This window comes from Electrophorus electricus, chromosome 1, assembly GCF_041902795.1.
Source record: "Electrophorus electricus isolate QZ-2024a chromosome 1, ASM4190279v1, whole genome shotgun sequence".
NCBI classification, from domain to species: domain Eukaryota; kingdom Metazoa; phylum Chordata; class Actinopteri; order Gymnotiformes; family Gymnotidae; genus Electrophorus; species Electrophorus electricus.
Window position 1 is genome coordinate 42153772 of NC_137497.1, and position 19018 is coordinate 42172789.

The 19018-nt window shown below is 38.7% G+C and overlaps 2 protein-coding genes across 11 annotated transcripts; both read left to right on the forward strand.

The window, feature by feature from the left end:
- Nucleotides 1-419: 419 nt before the first annotated feature.
- Nucleotides 420-3737, forward strand: thtpa (thiamine triphosphatase). The gene is made up of 4 exons (XM_027023950.3): nt 420-700; nt 803-878; nt 1834-2349; nt 2998-3737. Exons 2-4 carry the CDS (start codon nt 809-811, stop codon nt 3093-3095), a joined length of 684 nt encoding a protein of 227 aa, XP_026879751.1. The 5' UTR covers nt 420-700; nt 803-808; the 3' UTR covers nt 3096-3737.
- LOC113586083 (potassium/sodium hyperpolarization-activated cyclic nucleotide-gated channel 2-like) lies at nt 3001-18921 on the forward strand. 10 transcript variants are annotated; one of them, XR_014125224.1, is made up of 12 exons: nt 3001-3074; nt 4524-4750; nt 4965-5157; nt 6113-6220; nt 6490-6630; nt 7412-7573; nt 8072-8165; nt 8323-8450; nt 8718-8864; nt 9054-9285; nt 10290-10598; nt 15201-15338. XR_014125224.1 is itself a non-coding variant. In XM_027023943.3 (12 exons), the coding sequence occupies exons 2-12, from the start codon at nt 4626-4628 to the stop codon at nt 18280-18282; spliced, it is 1599 nt and encodes a 532-aa protein (XP_026879744.2). In that variant the 5' UTR covers nt 3001-3074; nt 4524-4625; the 3' UTR covers nt 18283-18921. The 10 variants fall into 10 exon arrangements, 9 of the variants coding, with proteins under 9 accessions (XP_026879744.2, XP_081576601.1, XP_081576588.1 ...); XM_027023943.3 differs by lacking the exon at nt 10290-10598 and adding an exon at nt 18185-18921 and having other exon boundaries at nt 15201-15371; XM_081720475.1 differs by having other exon boundaries at nt 10321-10598; nt 15201-15341.
- The last annotated feature ends 97 nt before the right edge of the window (nt 18922-19018 follow it).

Genomic DNA, 19018 nt, shown 5'->3' on the forward strand with positions numbered 1-19018 from the left:
AATCCTTAATTCCGTGTTTCCTTGATGTTGATTATAAATATACAATTTGCTTTAATAATTTTGGGGAAACATTAGCTAAATGCCTGACTGGGGTCTATAATTAAATTAGGTCGGCAACATTTCTAAGATGTGATGAACCTTGACTAGTACACCCGACAACTCTTAACATATCCAAGAAAAAAACTATCCAGTAACAGGAGAAAATACCTGTGTACCTTAATTCTAACATGTAACAATTTAGGTTTTGTAAATAACACGTTCTGCATTATGCATATTCGCAATACATGATCATCACAATTATTTGAAAAATAAACAGAAAAAGTTTTCCATTTTACAAAAAAAAATTAATTAATGAAAAAAAAAAAATCCGACCTCATTGCGCATTAGGTACGCGAGGTGACGCGCAGCAACCATAGTGCCCGTAAACATGCCTGAATGAAAGTGCCTGAATTGTGTATCGTGCTGGGATTCCTATCCAGCTGTATTTAACTACGGCTGTTCTCAGTAACGTGTGGGCAATAGTTTCCGGACACGTATAAAAATATATGAGGCATCTGGCATAACTGCGGGTTTAAACCTCGGAGTAATTACATTGTCGTTATCAGAACAAGCTAGCGTAAAAACCTGCGTACAACACCACGTCTGTTGAATTCATCTGACCTACATTCATTTGACCTACACCATAAGTAATATTTATCAGGTAGGAAAGAAAGTGCCTTAATTAAAATAAACTCCAAGGGCTATCAAGTAGCAATGGAGAGAAAACATAGTTTAATGGTACTGTTTTCATTTGTTCTTTCAGTGTAAAATGCCCGTGGAAGTAGAGAGGAAATTTGTGTGTGATTCAGATATCCAAGGGAAACTGAAGAAGATTGGAGGTCTGTATTTGTTATTAAACGTTAGGTTTTGCATTAGTTGCATGAATTGTCTAATTTAGAATTCCAAAGTTGGCGTTTTCTGTATTAAAACTTAGCAACTAAAAGTATGTCCTGAATCCTAGCTCAAAACCAATGCCAGTGTCAAAGAGCATTATGCAGTTGCAAATGAAATGTATATTCTGTTTGACTTTAGTCCTGATCAACTCCCTTTATTATTTAGTTCATTTTGGTAATGCAGTGGTATTAGCAGTTTTCTTCTAGGACCCCTTGCGATGGAGACCGTCATTTAGGAAGGTTATCTAAATGGGTGCTCTGGCTGCTGTGCCAGGGAGCTGGCTCTATGGTCCAGTGGTCAGAGATCATGTTTACCTCCTGTCAGACCTGGGTTTGAGTCGTGGGTAGGCTGGATGCCTTCAGCCTTCGTTACGCATGGTGTCAGGAGAGGGATGGCAGCAAGGCCATTGGGAGTGTGCTCTGGGTTGATGAATCCACCTGTGATGCTGTGAGGGGATGGTGAAGCCCAGTGTGAGGACCCCTGATGAGGGGCATGGGTGTAGCCCTGATGGAAAGGGCAGTTGTGTGCAGAAGGACACGAGGACAGTGTCATGCGCAGGGGCACTATCCGGAGGCGAAGGCATTGTGGCGTGGGCCGTCACTTCTGAAGGGGATAATGGTGTGATGGAGACCTTCACTTTGGAAGGTTAAATGGGTGCTCTGGCTGCTGTGTCAGCAAGCTGGTACTTGGGTCTAGTGGTTAGACCTCACGTTTATCTCCTCTCATCCCTGGGTTTGAGTCCCGTGGAGGGTGGCTGCCTTTAGTCTTCGTTACACCCCTAACTGTAACTTTACAATGTCAGATTTTGTTAATATACTCTTTGCTGTTGTGCTTATGACATCGTATCCAGTAACCAGGCTGAAAATGATCATGTTTCTTAAAGCTGTTCTTTCCTTCCAGCTGTTTGTATTGGTCAATGCCAATTCAAAGACCAGTATTTTGACTTGGAAGACTTCACCTTAACACTGAGAGATTTCTGGCTGCGCAAGCGAGAGGGCCATTGGGAGCTAAAATGCCCTGCATCCTCACTTACAGAACCAGAGCAAAGAGCAGAAGCAATGTGCACTAATTACAGAGAGGTCATGGATCTAGCTCACATTAAAGCTGAAATTATGGGGATAATAGAAAACTGCCCAGGAGCTGTTGAAGACATATTAGACTCATCACAGATGAACCAACTTAACAGTGACAGCAAGGAAGAAATGTGGCTGAAGGAATTAAAGCTGCAGTGCTTTGCGGAATACACCACCACACGATGTTCTTATGTACTGGATGATGGAGAGGAGGGCAGAGTACGAGTTGATCTGGATCAAGCTGATTTTGGCTACTGTGTGGGGGAGATTGAAGTTCTAGTTTCAGAAGGAGGCAACATGCAGTCTGCAATGCAGAGGATTGAAATGACAGCTGAGAAATTAGGTAAGTGTTTGGAGTGTGTAGGCCATTCAACCTCAGTATCATGGGTATTGCATTATGTCTCTGCCTCAATGGATCTAAGGTGTGTGTGTGTGTGTGTGTGTGTGTGTGTGTGTGTGTGTGTGTGTGTGTGTGTGTGTGTGTGGATCTAAGGGGTGTGTGTGTGTGTGTGTGTGTGTGTATGAGAGGGAGAAAGAGAACTGTATGTGTAGAGAGAAAACATGTAGTGAAGGTGTACTTCACCATATGGTATGTATGCAGAAATAGTATTTGAATAATTAGCTAGAATCTAACTTTATGGATATCCAATCAATAAAAAAAACTCAGAAATGTCAATTTAATAAAGAGCCAAATTGAATTCAGCCCGAGTCCCTCTGAGACTGATGGAGCGGTTAGCTCACGTACGCCTATGTATTAACAGGATACACACAAATAGTGATTGGGAATGAGTGATTGTGGTCCATGGCAACTTCTGTTTCCTTTACCAATGTGTTTGCATACATTTCAGATTAGTTTAGTTTAGAAGAGATAACTATAAATAATATTACAGCTGTGATTATTCACATCTGGTTAGTTGCCATGACCACTAAATGAAAGAAAAAAAAATTCTTTTCTACTTTTATCTGTACTTTTTTCTCTTTATTTCCATAGGTCTTGCTGGTGAGAAGATTCAGGGGAAAATGCATGTATTTCTTCAGAGATATCGCCCAGACCACTATGCTCAGCTGGTCTGTGCTCATGTTCTCTGAAGGAATTGTAACTAGTGTATATTTATCATTAAGTAGTAATGTATACAAGCTGCTAAATGTGATGTAATGATAATCTTTATTTCCAAAGGTATGTGAACACGTCTCGTAATTATTAAGTTAAGGTGTTTCCACCCCCATGCTAACAGGCGTAGAATATCAAACGCATAGACATTCAGTCCCTATAGAAAAACATTTGTAGTAGAATGGGTCATAAAGACAAGGTCAGGTGCTGTTGTAAAATGGAAGCATCTAGGAACAATAACAGCTCAGCCATGAAGTGATGCACCATGCAAACTCACAGAGCAGGTCCACTGACTGCTGTAGTGCATAGCACATAAAAATCGCATATTCTCTGTTGTGTCACTCATTACACTATTTCAAAATGCCTCTGGGAGCAATGTGAGCACAAGAACTGCATCAGGAGCCATGGCCAAGCCTATAATCACTCAGTGCCTATTGGCTGGAGGGATGTATAGCATGTTGCCACCGGAATCTGGAACTGTAGAAACATTCTTTGGAGTGATAAATCACACTTCACTCTCTGGCAATATGATGGACAAATATGGGTTTGGTTTGGTGTATGCCAGGGGAATATCTACCAAAGTGCATAGTGGTAACAATAAAGTTTGACATTGTGGGCAATATTCTTCCATGTTTGTGGCAAAAGTTTGGGGAAGACTCTTTCTTGTTCCAGCATGATACTGCTCCTGTGCACAGAGCGAGGTCCATAAAGACATGTCTTGATGAGTTAGAAACTCCTGTGGCCTACACAGAGCCCTGAACATCTTTGGGGTGAATTGGAACACTACATAAAAATGTATAATAATGCTTTTGGGATTTGATGTCCACAATGCCTGTGTAAGAGTGACGGTTAGATGTTCACATACTTTTAGCCGCACAGTATAGATCAAAAACTGAGCTTCTATCTACATATATCGTATGCTTTCCTACTACTGATCAACTGTACATGCAACCAGAGGGGCTACAGACTGTAATCGTATGCTTATACATTTATTAAAAGCTGCTTTATAAATTGTACTTTATAAAGTGGCTATATGAGTGTAATTACCAGGGGTCGGTCAGAAGAGCAGGGTTTATTAAACTTGGGTCCTTGAGTTGGAAACTTATTAAATTAATTGTTTGATTAATTAATTCAATAATATTTTCAGCAATTTTTTTAAAAAATTATTTTTATACCAACTTTTCTTCATTAAGAATTTTCCACATTAAAAATAAAAACAATTACAATTGTCCAAAAACAAGTTTGGTGATGGATATGCCTAACGTTTCTGAGATGTTCTTTTCTTTGATAAATTACAAGAACACAGAAAAAAGTATGCACTTAAAAGTAAATGTTAATTTTGCTCATTAAAAAGGGAAATGCAGTTTCGATACTGATGCTTGTACCGCGGCTTTTTTTTTTGCCAGTGATCGCCGTTCTAAATGTAGAACATTGGAAGAAGTCCTCATCAGAACCGTTCAGGTCGACCGTTGGAGAGAGAAGGGAAACGACGCGACAGGCTGATAATCATGTTTTTGCCCTCAGTGAATAGGGCAACACTTTCTTATTTTAGAAGTGTCGAAGCCGTAAAAAGGGAAAGGATCAGAGCGTCTGAGCAAAAAACGTGGATTATTCACCCTTACTGCAGATTCAGGTAAAGTTGGAAGTCTACATTGTGGGTAGCTAGCTGTCTAACCTCTGTAGCGTTTGATATGCCTAGTTATCCGTAACGTTATGCATCATTTAATTTAGGCTAAGATATTTTTAAAAATACACATAAGGTGCGTGTAGCTAGATAGTTTAACACTATTCTTTATTTTGTTTTCGCTAAGGCTAGATAGTTCTCTTCTTTTGTTCTCTTCCATCAGGAACTACTGGCTAATAGCCATGCTTCTAATAACGTTGGTCAATATGGTTGTAATACCTCTCAGTGTGAGCTTTTTCGCAGAGGATGTTTATTATAGTCCTGCCTGGATTGCATTCACCGTGGTCAATGACTTCCTGTTTGTCACAGATCTCTGTCTTAACTTTCGCATTGGCCTGGCAAGTAAAGATTCTGAGGTATCGTTTTACTTAATTGCTACTAAAACTTTAATACTTTACACTCATGGGATTGCATGGGATTTGACGTTTGCAGTGCTTTACGGTAAATTTGGGCATATGTGTACCCAGATATGAGCCTTTATACGATGTCGTTTGAAACTCGGTGCATATAAGATTTACTGTCTCTTACCTCCAAGCTGCAGCTTGTGAAAGTCAAGGCTATCAGACAAAGGGTTCAGTGATGCTTGTTTCTTATATGTGGTAAAGATTTGCAACAAATGTTATTTCTATAACATATATGATTTCAAGACACATAGTATCTTGGCTTCAGTGGTGGATAATACAACAAAAGGACACTTTAAGTATACTTAGTGTCATGTAGTTTCTGTTTGTGGTCTCCTCCACTTGGTTGTCACTCCTAATGTTGTGACCAATTAAAACTAGCATAGCAATGAAGAAAATTACAAAACTACACAAACAGGCTAACATTTTTGCAGGTAGATAGTTAAGCAGTACAAGTTATATGTATATATAAGTATAAAATATTTCAAGTGCCTGGATTTGCTAATTAACTAAGCCAGCACATAGAATTAAATAGTAAAGTCAGCTGGATGACTAGGACTGGGTTTTACTTTTTGCAACTAAACCTGTATGCCACTTGTTTATACTTGTCTCTGAATTATTTCACACACTTTCACACTCCTGATGGCTGAGGACTGAAGATTATAAAAACATGCTTTATTGTGGCTTATGGGAAAGAAATTATAATTGTAGGTAATGATAAGAAAGCAGATGTGGCTATGTGCACATATACCTAGAATAAATCCTTACTTGAAACTTTTCGATTAGGTTTCGCAACTTAGTACCTTCATACTTGATACCTTCTTTAAGTTACATGAGGTACTTGATACCTTCATTTAATTAATGCAAGTACTGCTGATCCTATGACTGTCTGATTATTTTCTTTCACAAGGTGATAATTCTAGACCCGAAGAAAATAAAGAATCAATACTTAAAAACATGGTTCTTTCTAGACTTACTGGCTGTTGCACCAGTAGATTACTGTCTTCTCATTGCTATGGTGAGCACATTCTTCTTATTACTATTGTTATTGTAGTAGTAGTATTAGTAGTTTAGATTTTGCAGTAGACATAATGAATGTTCAGATTGCAAATTAGTCCTATCTACTTTGGCTAAGGGTAGTATAATACAAGTTACCAGAGCCTGACATTGTTCTGGCAATGCAAAGAAGCCCTTGGTTTAGTCAATTTATATCTTATGGGAAGAAATTATTTCAAGTTGTTCTTGATTATTTTTCTTTTGTTTTTTGTTTCTTTTGTTTGTGTTCAGGAGTTTGGTGCCATTGGTGCCAGTCGTCAGGGACTTGCAGGGATCAGAATGACACGTTTGATTAAACTGATCAGGTTGTTCAGTTTGTTAAGATTATTAAGAATTTCAAAACTTCTGCAATATGTCCGCCAGTGGGAAGAGGTAAGTATAGTTTTAGGTAGTGAGTTAGGCTTGCAGTTGTACAATTAAATGCACTCTTTATTAAATTTGCAAGTAAATCTGAACACTAGAGATTTTGAAATGCTTGTATCTCTGTTCTGTCCACAATTGAATAATACTGAATATTGGGTGTACTGGGTGCAAGATGGACAAAACATAGGCCTATGGAATTACGTTTTTCAGGCCACCTGTAATAATAAATGAATAAATTACTTAATAACATTAGGATAATAATTATTATGGTACTCTTTAATTGTATGAATAGTCTGATGCTTAAGTTTAAACCACTGTTTTGTTTTTTTTGTTTCAAATAGTTCTATAGTAAAAAATTTAATACTTAGTTCAAAAGTCATTTAGATTACTGATTTCACACAGCTTGTCTCTAAATTATACATACATACTTGCCTGAAAACTTTTTTTGAGATGTATATCTGTGTGCATTCAATTTCTATTTCTTGTTTTTCTCTCATCAAAATAAAAGTCTGCTAATAATGCCCACTTTCAGGAAGATGGTGATGAGTTTTTGATGTAGTTTTAAGGGATAGTGGCATATAAAAGGAACTTTTTTATTTCATTAACAATGGGCCTAATGCAATTTCTATTTCTAAAATAACATGTGGACATCCTCTTCTAGTAATGGTGGTGGGGAGAGCTATTGATTCCTGTTTAGGTCACCCCTGACATAGATAGAAATTACATACTTAGAAAATTCTGACAAGATCCCAGAATTGTGTGTGTGTAAGCAAATGTTTATTAATGTCAGGTCAATGGCTGGAATGTAGGGGGAATTGCCACATTCTTCAAATTCATGAACATGATTGCGATTATCATTTTGCTGTGCCACTGGAATGCCTGTATTCAGTTTATGGTTGTTGTAGCCATGGACTTTCCTAAACATAGCTGGGTCATACTGGAGGGACTTGTGGTGAGTAATATGTTGTAATGGTGTATGTATAAGAAAAAGGTGATTGTTCTTTAGCATTAACTTATGCTTAAAATTTGAAAGCTAACCTTAAATAAAATTGTTTTTAAAAATATTCAAAAGAAATTTGAGGTTAGAACTCAAGTCGCAATTATTGACAGTCCTTGAAATGTATTCCTCCCATTATCTTTCTTTTTTGATTGACAAGAGTATTGACAAGTTCTTAAGAAATATCCCATGATTTCCTGTTTCCTTGGAGTATACACTCAATTTATTAGAATGACTTAGAGCCACCTGTCTTATAGTTACACTCACTGGTCACTTTATTAGATACCCCTGTCTTATAAGTGGCAATAATTTAACCATGGATGCAGTATTTTAAAGAGTATTCCTAAAATTACAAATATGGAAGTGTGTCTACGTGTGCGCATGCCTGTGCACACATGCAGGAAAGTGTCTATAGAATCACTTTTAAATGAATCTTGCATTTCATTTTACCAGAATAAACCCATGAGTTATCTGTATTCCAAAAGCATGTTCCGAGCATTATGCCAAATGATGACCCTGAACTATGGCTCCAAAGAAATACCGAAAGGTAAGCAATACGTAGTAAGTATATTAATATAATTTTTAAAGTTTTAGAATATATTAACAGGTTTGAATGGAATGCAGTATATACAAAGGGGAATTTATAGATTTCCATAAGTGTCCTGAACTCAGTTCCTTTGCATTTGTCACTTTTTATGTTTCAGAGTTGACAGAGCTGTGTGTGGTTGTTATTAGCATAATGGTTGGGTCAGTGATATACACCATGATTTTCGGACGCATATTTGCACTAGTCTCAAACTCCAGGATGGGTGAACTCATGTATGATACCAAGGTAAGAATACATAACAATTTAATCTGGTTCACTGATCAGCTTGTGCTTAAATCAGATAGAGATGTACTTTTTCATCATTTAGCAAAAGCTGAACACAGATTCTTTTTAAGAGAATGTTATGTTCTTTTATTCCACTTGAAGGCTGTGCTTGTCCAATGTCATGCCCTGGCCTGCCAAAATTGCTGAGTATAACTAGTATCCAAGACATTTGTTGTGGTGTGTTAATATACTCTACATTATTGAAGCTCTCATGAATCTTTTCTGTAGTGTAATGAAATTAAGGAGTTCATGAGACAAAGCCGGCTCCCTACCTCCTTAAGAAACAAAATCATGGGCCATCTAGAAAACAGATACTGGGGGAAATGGTTTGATGAAAAAGACATTCTAAAGGATCTATCTGAACCTCTCAGGCAGGTATGGAGATTGATGTATTAATTAAATGTATTTAAGGTGCATTTATTATCATATACCTACAGATAGAGTACCTGAACATAATTGTTTAAGTGCTGATTAACATGTGATTACTGGGATGTAATAATATTGAATAAAAATGTGAAATATAAATTTGTATTCGTTTTGTGCATTCTTTCCAAATCTCCATAGGAAACAGTCAGATTCAACTGTTCAAGTCTTAACATGTCATTTTTCAAAGACGCAGAGCCTCTGTTTATTACTGGCCTGCTGGAGTTGCTGGAGTTTGAAGTGTATGAGAAAGGAGACCTGATCATCCGTAAAGGTGCTTTGGGGGACTGCATGTACTTCATTGAGAGAGGCACTGTGGAGGTCAGAGCTCCTGCATTCAGCCAAACCCTCACAGATGGAGCCTACTTTGGAGGTACTTCCAAATCTGGCAGGTCCAGGCTTTCCATTATTAAGCATTAGTGGGTCAAGGCATTTGGAACTGATGAAGTCCATTGGATGAGTGGCAAAATGTGTTCAAGGTTATACCCCATGTCCAGATTATACCCCATATACTTTCAATTGCACCTAATTGCAAATCTGAGTTTTCCCCTGGAAGTAATACTGTGCAGATGCTGAAATGTAAAGAATTATGAGCCATCCAAACATTTGTTAATAATTTAAACACCCTTCTGTTGAGTGGCATGTAACATTCTGTTATGTTAAAACAGTGGTTCTTTAATCCAGGGTACACTACAGATGTTTTTCAGTAGACACTTAAAAAAATTCAAATAATCTTAACACAGTTACATTAATCAGGAGGTCAGTTATAATATTAAATTATCAATGTGCGGTTAACATTTAACTGCTGAATGACAAAATTAGAGTTTAGAGTTGCTCTTGCATTTATGTTGATGAGCATTCAGATATGATTTGCATATGAAGCAGTCCAGTCAGAAAGCTCATCATGTTCTCCCATAGCTGTCACGTTGGCCGAACCTCAAGCACACTACAACACCCAGCATGCTGTTCGTCACCCGGCTAAAGACTGAACCAATACACATTCCTTCAGATCCTCATCACCGGAATATTGATATCACCTGTTTCTCTACATTCAACTGTATTTAAATCTGACTAGAACGTCCCAGTATTGCAAAGTATTGCCACTAGTATATACTGTGCATACCAGGCGTGCTTTTCTTGATTTCCCTCCTGTGTATCGGTTTTGTTTTTTTTTGTTTTTTTGCTTTTCTGTCTTCTGATTTTTGCCTGCCCCTTTTTGGAATAGGTTGCCTGGTTTATGATTGTTCTTTGTTTTTTTGACTCGGACTGTTTACCTTATTGATTTGGATTACCTGTGTCTTTGCTTTCCTGGTTTTGACCCTGGCTTGTTCACCCACCACGAACTTGGAATACAATAAATCCATCGCTCTACATCAGCAAGTGTCTCACTTTGCTTGCCCCGTCACAGAGTACTTCACCACTATGCAGACAGCGGATTTGGAGGCATTAAAAGAGGCTATTACCAGCCAAGGACAGCTACTTGGCCAACACCAACAGGTACTCGAGGGATTCACGTGGTCTATGGACACAATTGCCAAACAAGCAGACCAACAGGCACAAATGTTGGAACTCGGGCAATGTCTCAGAGAACGTACATCGCGGTTACACACTATGACTACTTCTCCCCAGCATAACCCATCTCCAGCATTCGTTGCCGCTCCCAGCGGCACTCCAACTGCAGTCCCCGTGAGTAAACCGAATAAATATGACGGCTCTCCAGAAAAGTGTCAGGGTTTTTTGTTACAATGCACCCTGTATTTCAGTAGCATCCCTCCTTGTTCTAACCAAGCAAAGATTGCAATCCTTACCTCTCATCTAACGGAAAAAGCACTAGATTGGGCTACTGCTGTCTGGGAGAACATACAGGCGGTTTCTTACGAGGACTTTATCGCTCAATTTAAAGCCATTTTCGATCGGCCACATGAGGTAAGAGCATGCAGAGAAATGCTTACCAAACTCCACCAAGGCAACCATTCTGTGTCGGACTATGCCCGTGAGTTCTGTAACATTGCTGCCGGTAGTGGGTGGAACGATGTGGCCCTGCATGTCACTTTCCAGAACGGTCTGAACACAGAGGTACTGCATGAATTGGCTTGTCAGGATGACAAGCTCAACCTCAATCAGCTTATAGCCCTAGCCATCCGTCTTGACCATTTTCTGTTGGAATGAAGACCGCATAGAGCCAACAGTACCTGCTTAACTTATACCACTCCTGTAACAAGAGTAGATCCCAGACAAGAGAATGCAGTGGAGCCCATGCAATGTGATTCCACTCGCCTGACCAAGGAGGAGAGGAGACGTCATTTCCAGGAGGGACTATGCCTGTACTGTGGGTCTTCAGGACAGGTTATCAGGGAGTGTCGTATTAGACTCAACAGGTCTAATTAGACCCAAAAGATGGTAGTGAAGTCATTTACGGTACCTGTCTATGTTAGGGCTCACACTCCGTCCTCTCTGATTACAGCCCTGATTGACTCCGGAGCAGAGGGCAATTTCATACACGACCACCTGGTAAAGGATTTAGACATCCCCATAGAGCCCTTACCAAAAACTCTTTGCCTAGCCACTGTAGATGGGTCTTCAATAGGGTCTGGTTCCTTCACATCAGTCAGATTCACCACCAGCGCACTTCACTCAGAACTCATCTCTTTTCTGGTTATGGAAGCCTCATCCTTCCCAATCATTCTGGGTCTAACCTGGTTGGAACAACACAACCCAAGCATATCATGGTCACAAAGGGAGATCACTCACTGGTCGTCTTGATGTCAGAAGAAATGTCTAACATTACCTACAGTGAACTCATATTCCACCTCTATAGAAAACCCTGCTGACAACCACACCTTTTCTGTTCCTCAAGAGTACCAGGAAATTACTGGCCAGGAACAGAAGGAGGAAATTGAACAAGCCACACAAAGTACCGTCATCCCAAAAGATTGTCCTGCAGGGAGACATTACGTACTGGCATCATGTTGGGATCGCCTGTTAACCTGGGCTCATTCTTCACTTGCTACGGGACATCCCGGTAGAGACTCGCACTCGACAACTCCTGGCTAGCAAATCTTGGTGGGAGACAATCACAAGCAATGTACACAGGTACGTTTCTTCCTGTTCTGTATGCAAGAAAAGCAAACCCCCTAAGACTCTACCTGGAGATAAACTCATTCCCCATACCTGAAAGACCCTGGTCCCATATAGCCATTGGTTTCATCACTGACCTACCCTGCTCAAATGGCAGTAATACAAATGCCAGTAATACTATTTTACTTATGGTAGTTGACCGGTTCTCCCATGACGTACGATTCATTGCCTTCCCTGGATTACCCACAGCTCTTCAGACTGCAGAGGCCCTGTTCAACCAGGTGTTCGGTATATTCGGCATCCCAGAAGACATCTTGTCGGACCGGGGACCTCAATTCACGTCCCATGTGTGGTCAGCCTTTTTCGAACACATAGGAGTTGCCATTAGTCTTACGTCCGATTATCACCCACATTCCAACAGTCAATGTGAAAGGACTAATCAAGAACTAAGCAAGTTCCTGTACTGTTTTTGTTTGCACAATCCCTCAGACTGGTCCACGTTCCTTCCTTGGGCATAAATCGCCCAAAACTCGCTCATGAGTTCTTCCACTGGCATAACGCCTTTTGAGTGTTTCCTAGGCTACCAGCCCCCAATGGGCCTGTGGACCTTGATCATGACGGATGTCCCCACTGTGGATGAATGGATGCAACAGAGCGAGAGGGTATGGGAGAAGACGCACCAGCAAATTGAACACGCTCCAATGATATAAGGAACTAGCGGATATATGACTAGCCGTCATAATAGCTTTGTCTTCACCATCTTTATTTTTTTCTTACTGCTTGAACAAGGTGCACTGCATGTGGCACAAATGTGACATTTGCCACACCAAAATGCCCTGCTTGAAATAATCAGTGGAATTATATAGTATTATTTCCCCAGAATTTGCTTTTTGTCCCAGTAAACAATAGCATTGAGAACAGATGCATTAATGCAAACTGAAAATGAAATGCTGGTTTAATTTGTTTTTACTGAACATGTTTTCAGTGAGTTGTTTTGTTTTTGTTTTTGTTTTTTGTTTTTTTGATGGATGGATGGATTTGTAGAGAGCAGCTAAATTTTTGACTTTGCACGTTTCCAGATGTCATTTCAAGACATGTGAGCAGTTCTAACTTTCATTACATAGCACTTAAAATAGGCCGTATCCAGTAAAAGGGGACCAGTCATATTCATTTTCAATGTTGATAATTTTATTTTTGGGGTCTACTTGAATAGATTTACAATCTGTTCCAAAAACACATTATTTTTGTCATACTGTACACCTCTTCACCCTCTGTCTGAAATGCTTTTAGAACTCCTATGTCCCCCTACTGATGAGCCCCGTCTGCTCTGATTGGTCTGCTTGCCCACTCTGTTCTGATTGGTCTGCAGACAGACTTCTCTCCTGAGAAGCTATAAACACTGATGTGTTTTAAATGTTAGAAATCATTAGTGGCCAGGGGTTTGCAAGCTGTTTGCAATCTCGGGAATGGACATGCAGTTGTCTGCATGTGGAAAGAACTCTGTATGATACATGTGGAAAAATACCAGGGGCATTAGAAATTTAGCAGAAGCTAACTGGCTAGCCAAGTGGATTGTAATAACATTACAGCTTGAAATCCTAAATCCTCCTCCACCATACCATCAAACCATCACCATATTTATATACAATGTTAGGTAAAATGGGACTGCAACTGATTAGCAAAACCATTATAACTCAATAAGATTAGTTGTTAAGTTAGCCTTGTTAGTTGAGAAGCCTACAGCTGAGCACTGTCTATGTCTTTGCTGCAGCCAACAATTCTACTGTACACCTGAAAAGTCACAGTAGCTACTTACCAAAGGTCCTCAAATAACAATGTATACTTACAGGTTGTGAACCTGTGAATCCACACAAAGTTGGAACTGCCCTGTCCTCGACGAGTAAAAGATGCAAAAATCGAGCATTGAACTGCACACAGTTTTTGAAGTCTTCTGTAAAGTGCCTGGCAGACAGTAAAAGAATTGAAACACTGGAGGGAACTGGGAAAATTCCATTTCAACCACTGACTTCTTTCTGGTTCTACTGTTGTTCCTAAATGCCCCAGTCAGCTAGTCTTAAAGTTAAATATTCAAATATAAAATGAAGATGCAGACAGAATTAGTAGAAGAGAATAGCTGGTCCTGTCATTTATTGCAGGTTAACATTATCAAGCATTATTGAGGCGCCCTCCGGAGGATGTCTAAGAATCAAACAAAGAACCCACATTTTTATACATTTGTCAGACGTGATTATGTATTCACCCCACCTTTTTACATACTAGTGTTTGCATTCACCACCATTACATCCAAACCATACATTAGTCAACATATGCAAACTGATATCCACAACAGTTACCACCACATACCACAAGACGCCCGTTACCGTTGGAGCTTGTTACCACCACATTCCACAAGAAGACTTCTTTTAACCTTGTCCTAAAGAAGATTTTTTTTAATACGGTCCTGAGCTTGGTGGAGAGGTCATATATCTTACCCTGAGGTCCACCAAAGCCAACCCAGGATCCTTTGCTGAAGCCTGCAGAGGCCTCTGCCCTGTACGCAAATCATTCTGAAAGGACAAAGAATCACTATACTCCTTATGTTTTATGTTATTAATATGGCTAATGCACTGTTAGGCCTCTTTTCCCTGTTAACACTCTTTTTATTACCTCACTACCTTTAGCAGAGAATACAAAGGACATTTCCCCTCACTCCGGCATGTATTTTGGGCTTTGTAACTTTGCAGGCCATCTACATGCTCAAAAAGCTATATAACACACTTAAAGCAATGGGAAATACAGAAAACGATAATAGGTCCCTTTTAATAACTAATCAGTCATTCCGAGATGCAGTGGCAGCTGCTGTGTCTGGTTTTACTAATTACATTGCTCAGTAGACATGCTACTATTAAGCAATTCTTAAATATTTCTATATATTAAGTTTTGCACATGTTCTTTTTGTTTGGTCTCCGTGATCATGATGTCTTCAGTACAGTTTTTTTTTGGAAGTGGGTCAGATGCATTGTCAGTGAAGCAGGCAGAGTGTTCCCCACTTCATCAATTCTCTGTAGTTATTTGATAGATGAGGAGAACATGGATTAATAACCCCCTTCATTAACTGGCTTTAATAAACTATTTTAATAAATGGAAGAAATCTGTTTGCATAAATAAAAAAGTTTCAAATAAAATGTTCCCCTATTGTGCTTTCCACAGAGCTCTGCTTGATGACCAATAAGAGGAAACGTATGGCTGATGTCATGGCTCTGACTCTGTGTAGACTGTACTCCCTCTCGGTGGACAGCTACAATGCAGTTCTGAGCCACTTCCCTGAGATGAAAGCTCACCTTCAAACAGTCTCACAGGAGAGAAGGGACAAGGTTTCAGGTCTGAAACTAGGCCTTGAGGAATGGTTTTGGTTATGGGTGCAATCTGATGGCTGCATCATACACACGCTCTTGCACTTATATTAAGCCCCAAGCTCATGAATTTGTATAATTTATGATTTTTTTAAATGATAACATGGAAGGAACTGCAACAGATACAAGGTGATCAGCATTTGGTAGTAGTAGCTCAGTGGTTAAGGTCATTGAATTGGGATTAGAAGGTTGCCAGTTCAAGCCCCACCCCCACCAGATTACCATTGTTGGGTCCCTGAGCAAGGTGCTTAATGCTAAAGATATATTCAGTCATATTTGTAAATGAGTGGATTAAAGTGTAGGCTAAATAACATAAATGTAAATCAGCTAACAAGTGCTAGGTAAAATTTAGCTTTGAGAAAATACTTAATGAAATATTAAGTAGTTGTTAGGACAACCATCTACAACTGTGAGATTAAAGATTAAATTAATAAATCCAACAAAATAACTAAGGATGTCTAACAAAAAATTGAAGAAGCAGAAACCAGTATTTAAAACACAGAAGATGTTGAGGATATTCTAAAGCTAGAGTGTTTTTAAGATTACTTTTGAAGTTGACCCCAGACTTTGATCCTTTCTGTGAGCTTCAAATTCACTAAACCTTCTGATAGAGCCAAACCAGGATCCATTGTTGCAAATTTCCTGATATACAAAACAAAAAAGGCTGCTATCAATCTGGGTATAAAAAGGCCTTGAGGGCAAGGCAATAAAATCACAGTCAACCACAACTACTGACCTGATGGTTCTCTAGTGACACAGGTAGGTTCACAAAGCTAAACAGGATCTGAATGATATTACATTTCAGTTACAGTTTCAATCCAGGCTACATATCTGTTACAAAAAAGCACAAAGGTTTACAGGTTTACAGGTTAAAGAATTGGAGAAAGAAAATTGTTGATAGGTGTCACTAAACCCCCTACTACCCTGATAAAGCAGATTTTACATCTGTCCTGGCAAAGGATCTGCCCCCAAAAAGCACCTATGAGGCTTTCAACTGCAAACTGCAAAAAAACCAAAAAAACCCAATCCAAAACGAGTATTCAGATGCCTACAGCCTAAAGAAGAGTGATATGATCTGCAGTGGATAGGTTAAAGCAGTGATTGATGTTTGTGACTGGATAATCAATGTCCATACTGCACATTACTCTGGTTTGTTGTCTAATGTACGCTTCCCAGAATACCTAAGAGACTTTAGGTGCAAGTTTCTGTATTATCATGAATAATATGCGCATGACCATGTCAATTACATGGGCCCTCTGCTGAGTAGAAGAGGAACAGGGTTACCCCATGGCATTTCCAGTTGTGCTCTTTCATCGGCTACTATGTAATGCTCACTGTGTTGGAAATCAAAGACTCGGTTCTGTTTGCTCGTTTTGTTAATTAGCATTTATTTGTCTAATTCTTTGTGGAGCACCTATTCTACTTTGCTGTCTTTAAAAGGTGTGGCAGAATGTTGTTGAACATAAGGTACATAAATGATGACAAGGAATAGCCAAGTTTTGTTAAACAAAACAAAGAAAATGAAGACACAGATTAACAGTGTAAACTTCATAAAAGAAGTAAAATTCAGACTAAACATAGACAATAAAAAGGTCACACAGCCTTCCTGCATACTTTACTGAAGTGGAGCACACAGACATGAAGTGAACAGAATGAGTCTTTTCAGCATTTCTCAGACCTGGTCAAAGAAGAGGGGCTGCCATTCTTATTTTGAACAAAGTCAATTATGGTCATCCTTCTGAATTGAAAGATAAAGAAGATACATACTGAGAAGAGGTCAATTCAAAGATGCTCATATAAATTGGTATATACACCACCAGGCTTTGTACGAGATTGGTAGACTCAAGACAACACTATCATTTTGGAGCTCTAATTCTGATTCTTGATACCAAAAAAGACTTAGAATTCTGTTTAAAAAGTTATATTTAAAATGGCTTGTCAAAGCCAACTTGCTGGTCTTTTATTAGTCTGCTGTTCTGTTATTATTCTTTCCTTTAAAAAATTAGAACACTATTATGTCAACTGTTTTTAAAATAGAATCATCAAACTTTGCTAACTTTCCAAATGCCCAAAGTGCCCTAATGTGACTACACATGTGTTACTTTTCTTACACATAGTCTTTAGAATTCCTTTCTTAATCCCTCCATCATCCAATAGGAATATTTTGATATATATTGATATAGTACATCTTTTCATTCATAGCTCTGTTCTCACTTAGGTAGCAACTGATTTTTAAACTCCATTAATTTTTATGATATAGCCAACAAACCTGAAAAAAGACTCATCAACTGATCCCAAGCTTCAAATGGCATTTTGTACCAGTGGCCCTCTACCCTTTTTTCATCCCTCCATCATCCAATTGAGAATAATAAAATGTATGTTAAAATGTAAACTTCCAATCATTCTTGATAACTCAAATGTATGAAAAAGAAGATTTTTTCAGTGGATTACGTAAATGTAAATGATTATACAGCCTTTCAAATAAATATTTGTTAATTAATTTAATAATGCAATAAAAATAATCAAACAATAATCGACCTGCTTAATCCAATTTATGGTCACGAGGGGGCCAGAGCCTAACCTAGCAGCATAGGACACAAGGCAGGAACAGATGACACTAATCCATTACAGGACACAAACACACATCTTCCAATAAACAGTTAAATAGAAAAGGAAACGGGTTTTCAAATTGAAATGTATATATAATCAAATGTATAAATTAAAAGACTGTATATATGATAGCTTTGTGACGTAAATTATTGTCTTGTGGTTTTTCTTCAGATTCTGCAAAATCCACACATGAAACTGAGGCTGAATCAAAACCTCCTAAGCTTCGCAGAATTGTATACAGGGTCTCCAAAGTCCAGCCACAGCCTTGAGGTTTCTCTAGATGGGTGGATTAGGAGGGTATTTCTCTACTAGTCATGGGCCTCCTGTGTTTATCAGACAAAACCAGACCAGCAAAACAATCTCCTTGTATAACACCCATCACACTATTGTGTGAAGTCTGTGTATTGGACTTTTTTTTTTTTTTTACCATTATACATGTACAGTTATTCGTATTCTGTGATTATTGTCATCCAGTATCAGCCACATACATAGCCCATGTATTGACTTTTTGTTTTTACTGCTGCTCATTGTGTTAGTACAACTTGTGGTCTATGTTCAGTGTTCACCCTGAACTTTGAGGATATCCAAACTAGTTAAATGATACATGAGTATTAATATAATTACAATAAATACATTTATAAACACTTTATGTTACTTGTTACCCTGAAGTAGTGAACTGCTAATTCACATAGGAGTAAAATGTAAGTAAGTTTAAGTAAGTAAGCATATAAGTAAGTTTAATTTATTTATTAATTCACATTGAAATTTGGATCCAAATAAACGACTACATAGCTAGTTAATGGTCCAACCGCTGTTTATTTAACATGTTACTGAGATTGACATTATGGGTTTCATCGATAATAAATAAATTCTCCTCTATCCATTATTATAATGACCGAGTGAATCGTTCAGTTCAATACACCTATAATGTTCTGATTGTAATTCACCTTCAACTTTCTTTTATTGACGAGATCCGGTCTGCTCGTTTTCCGACTCGGCACGTTG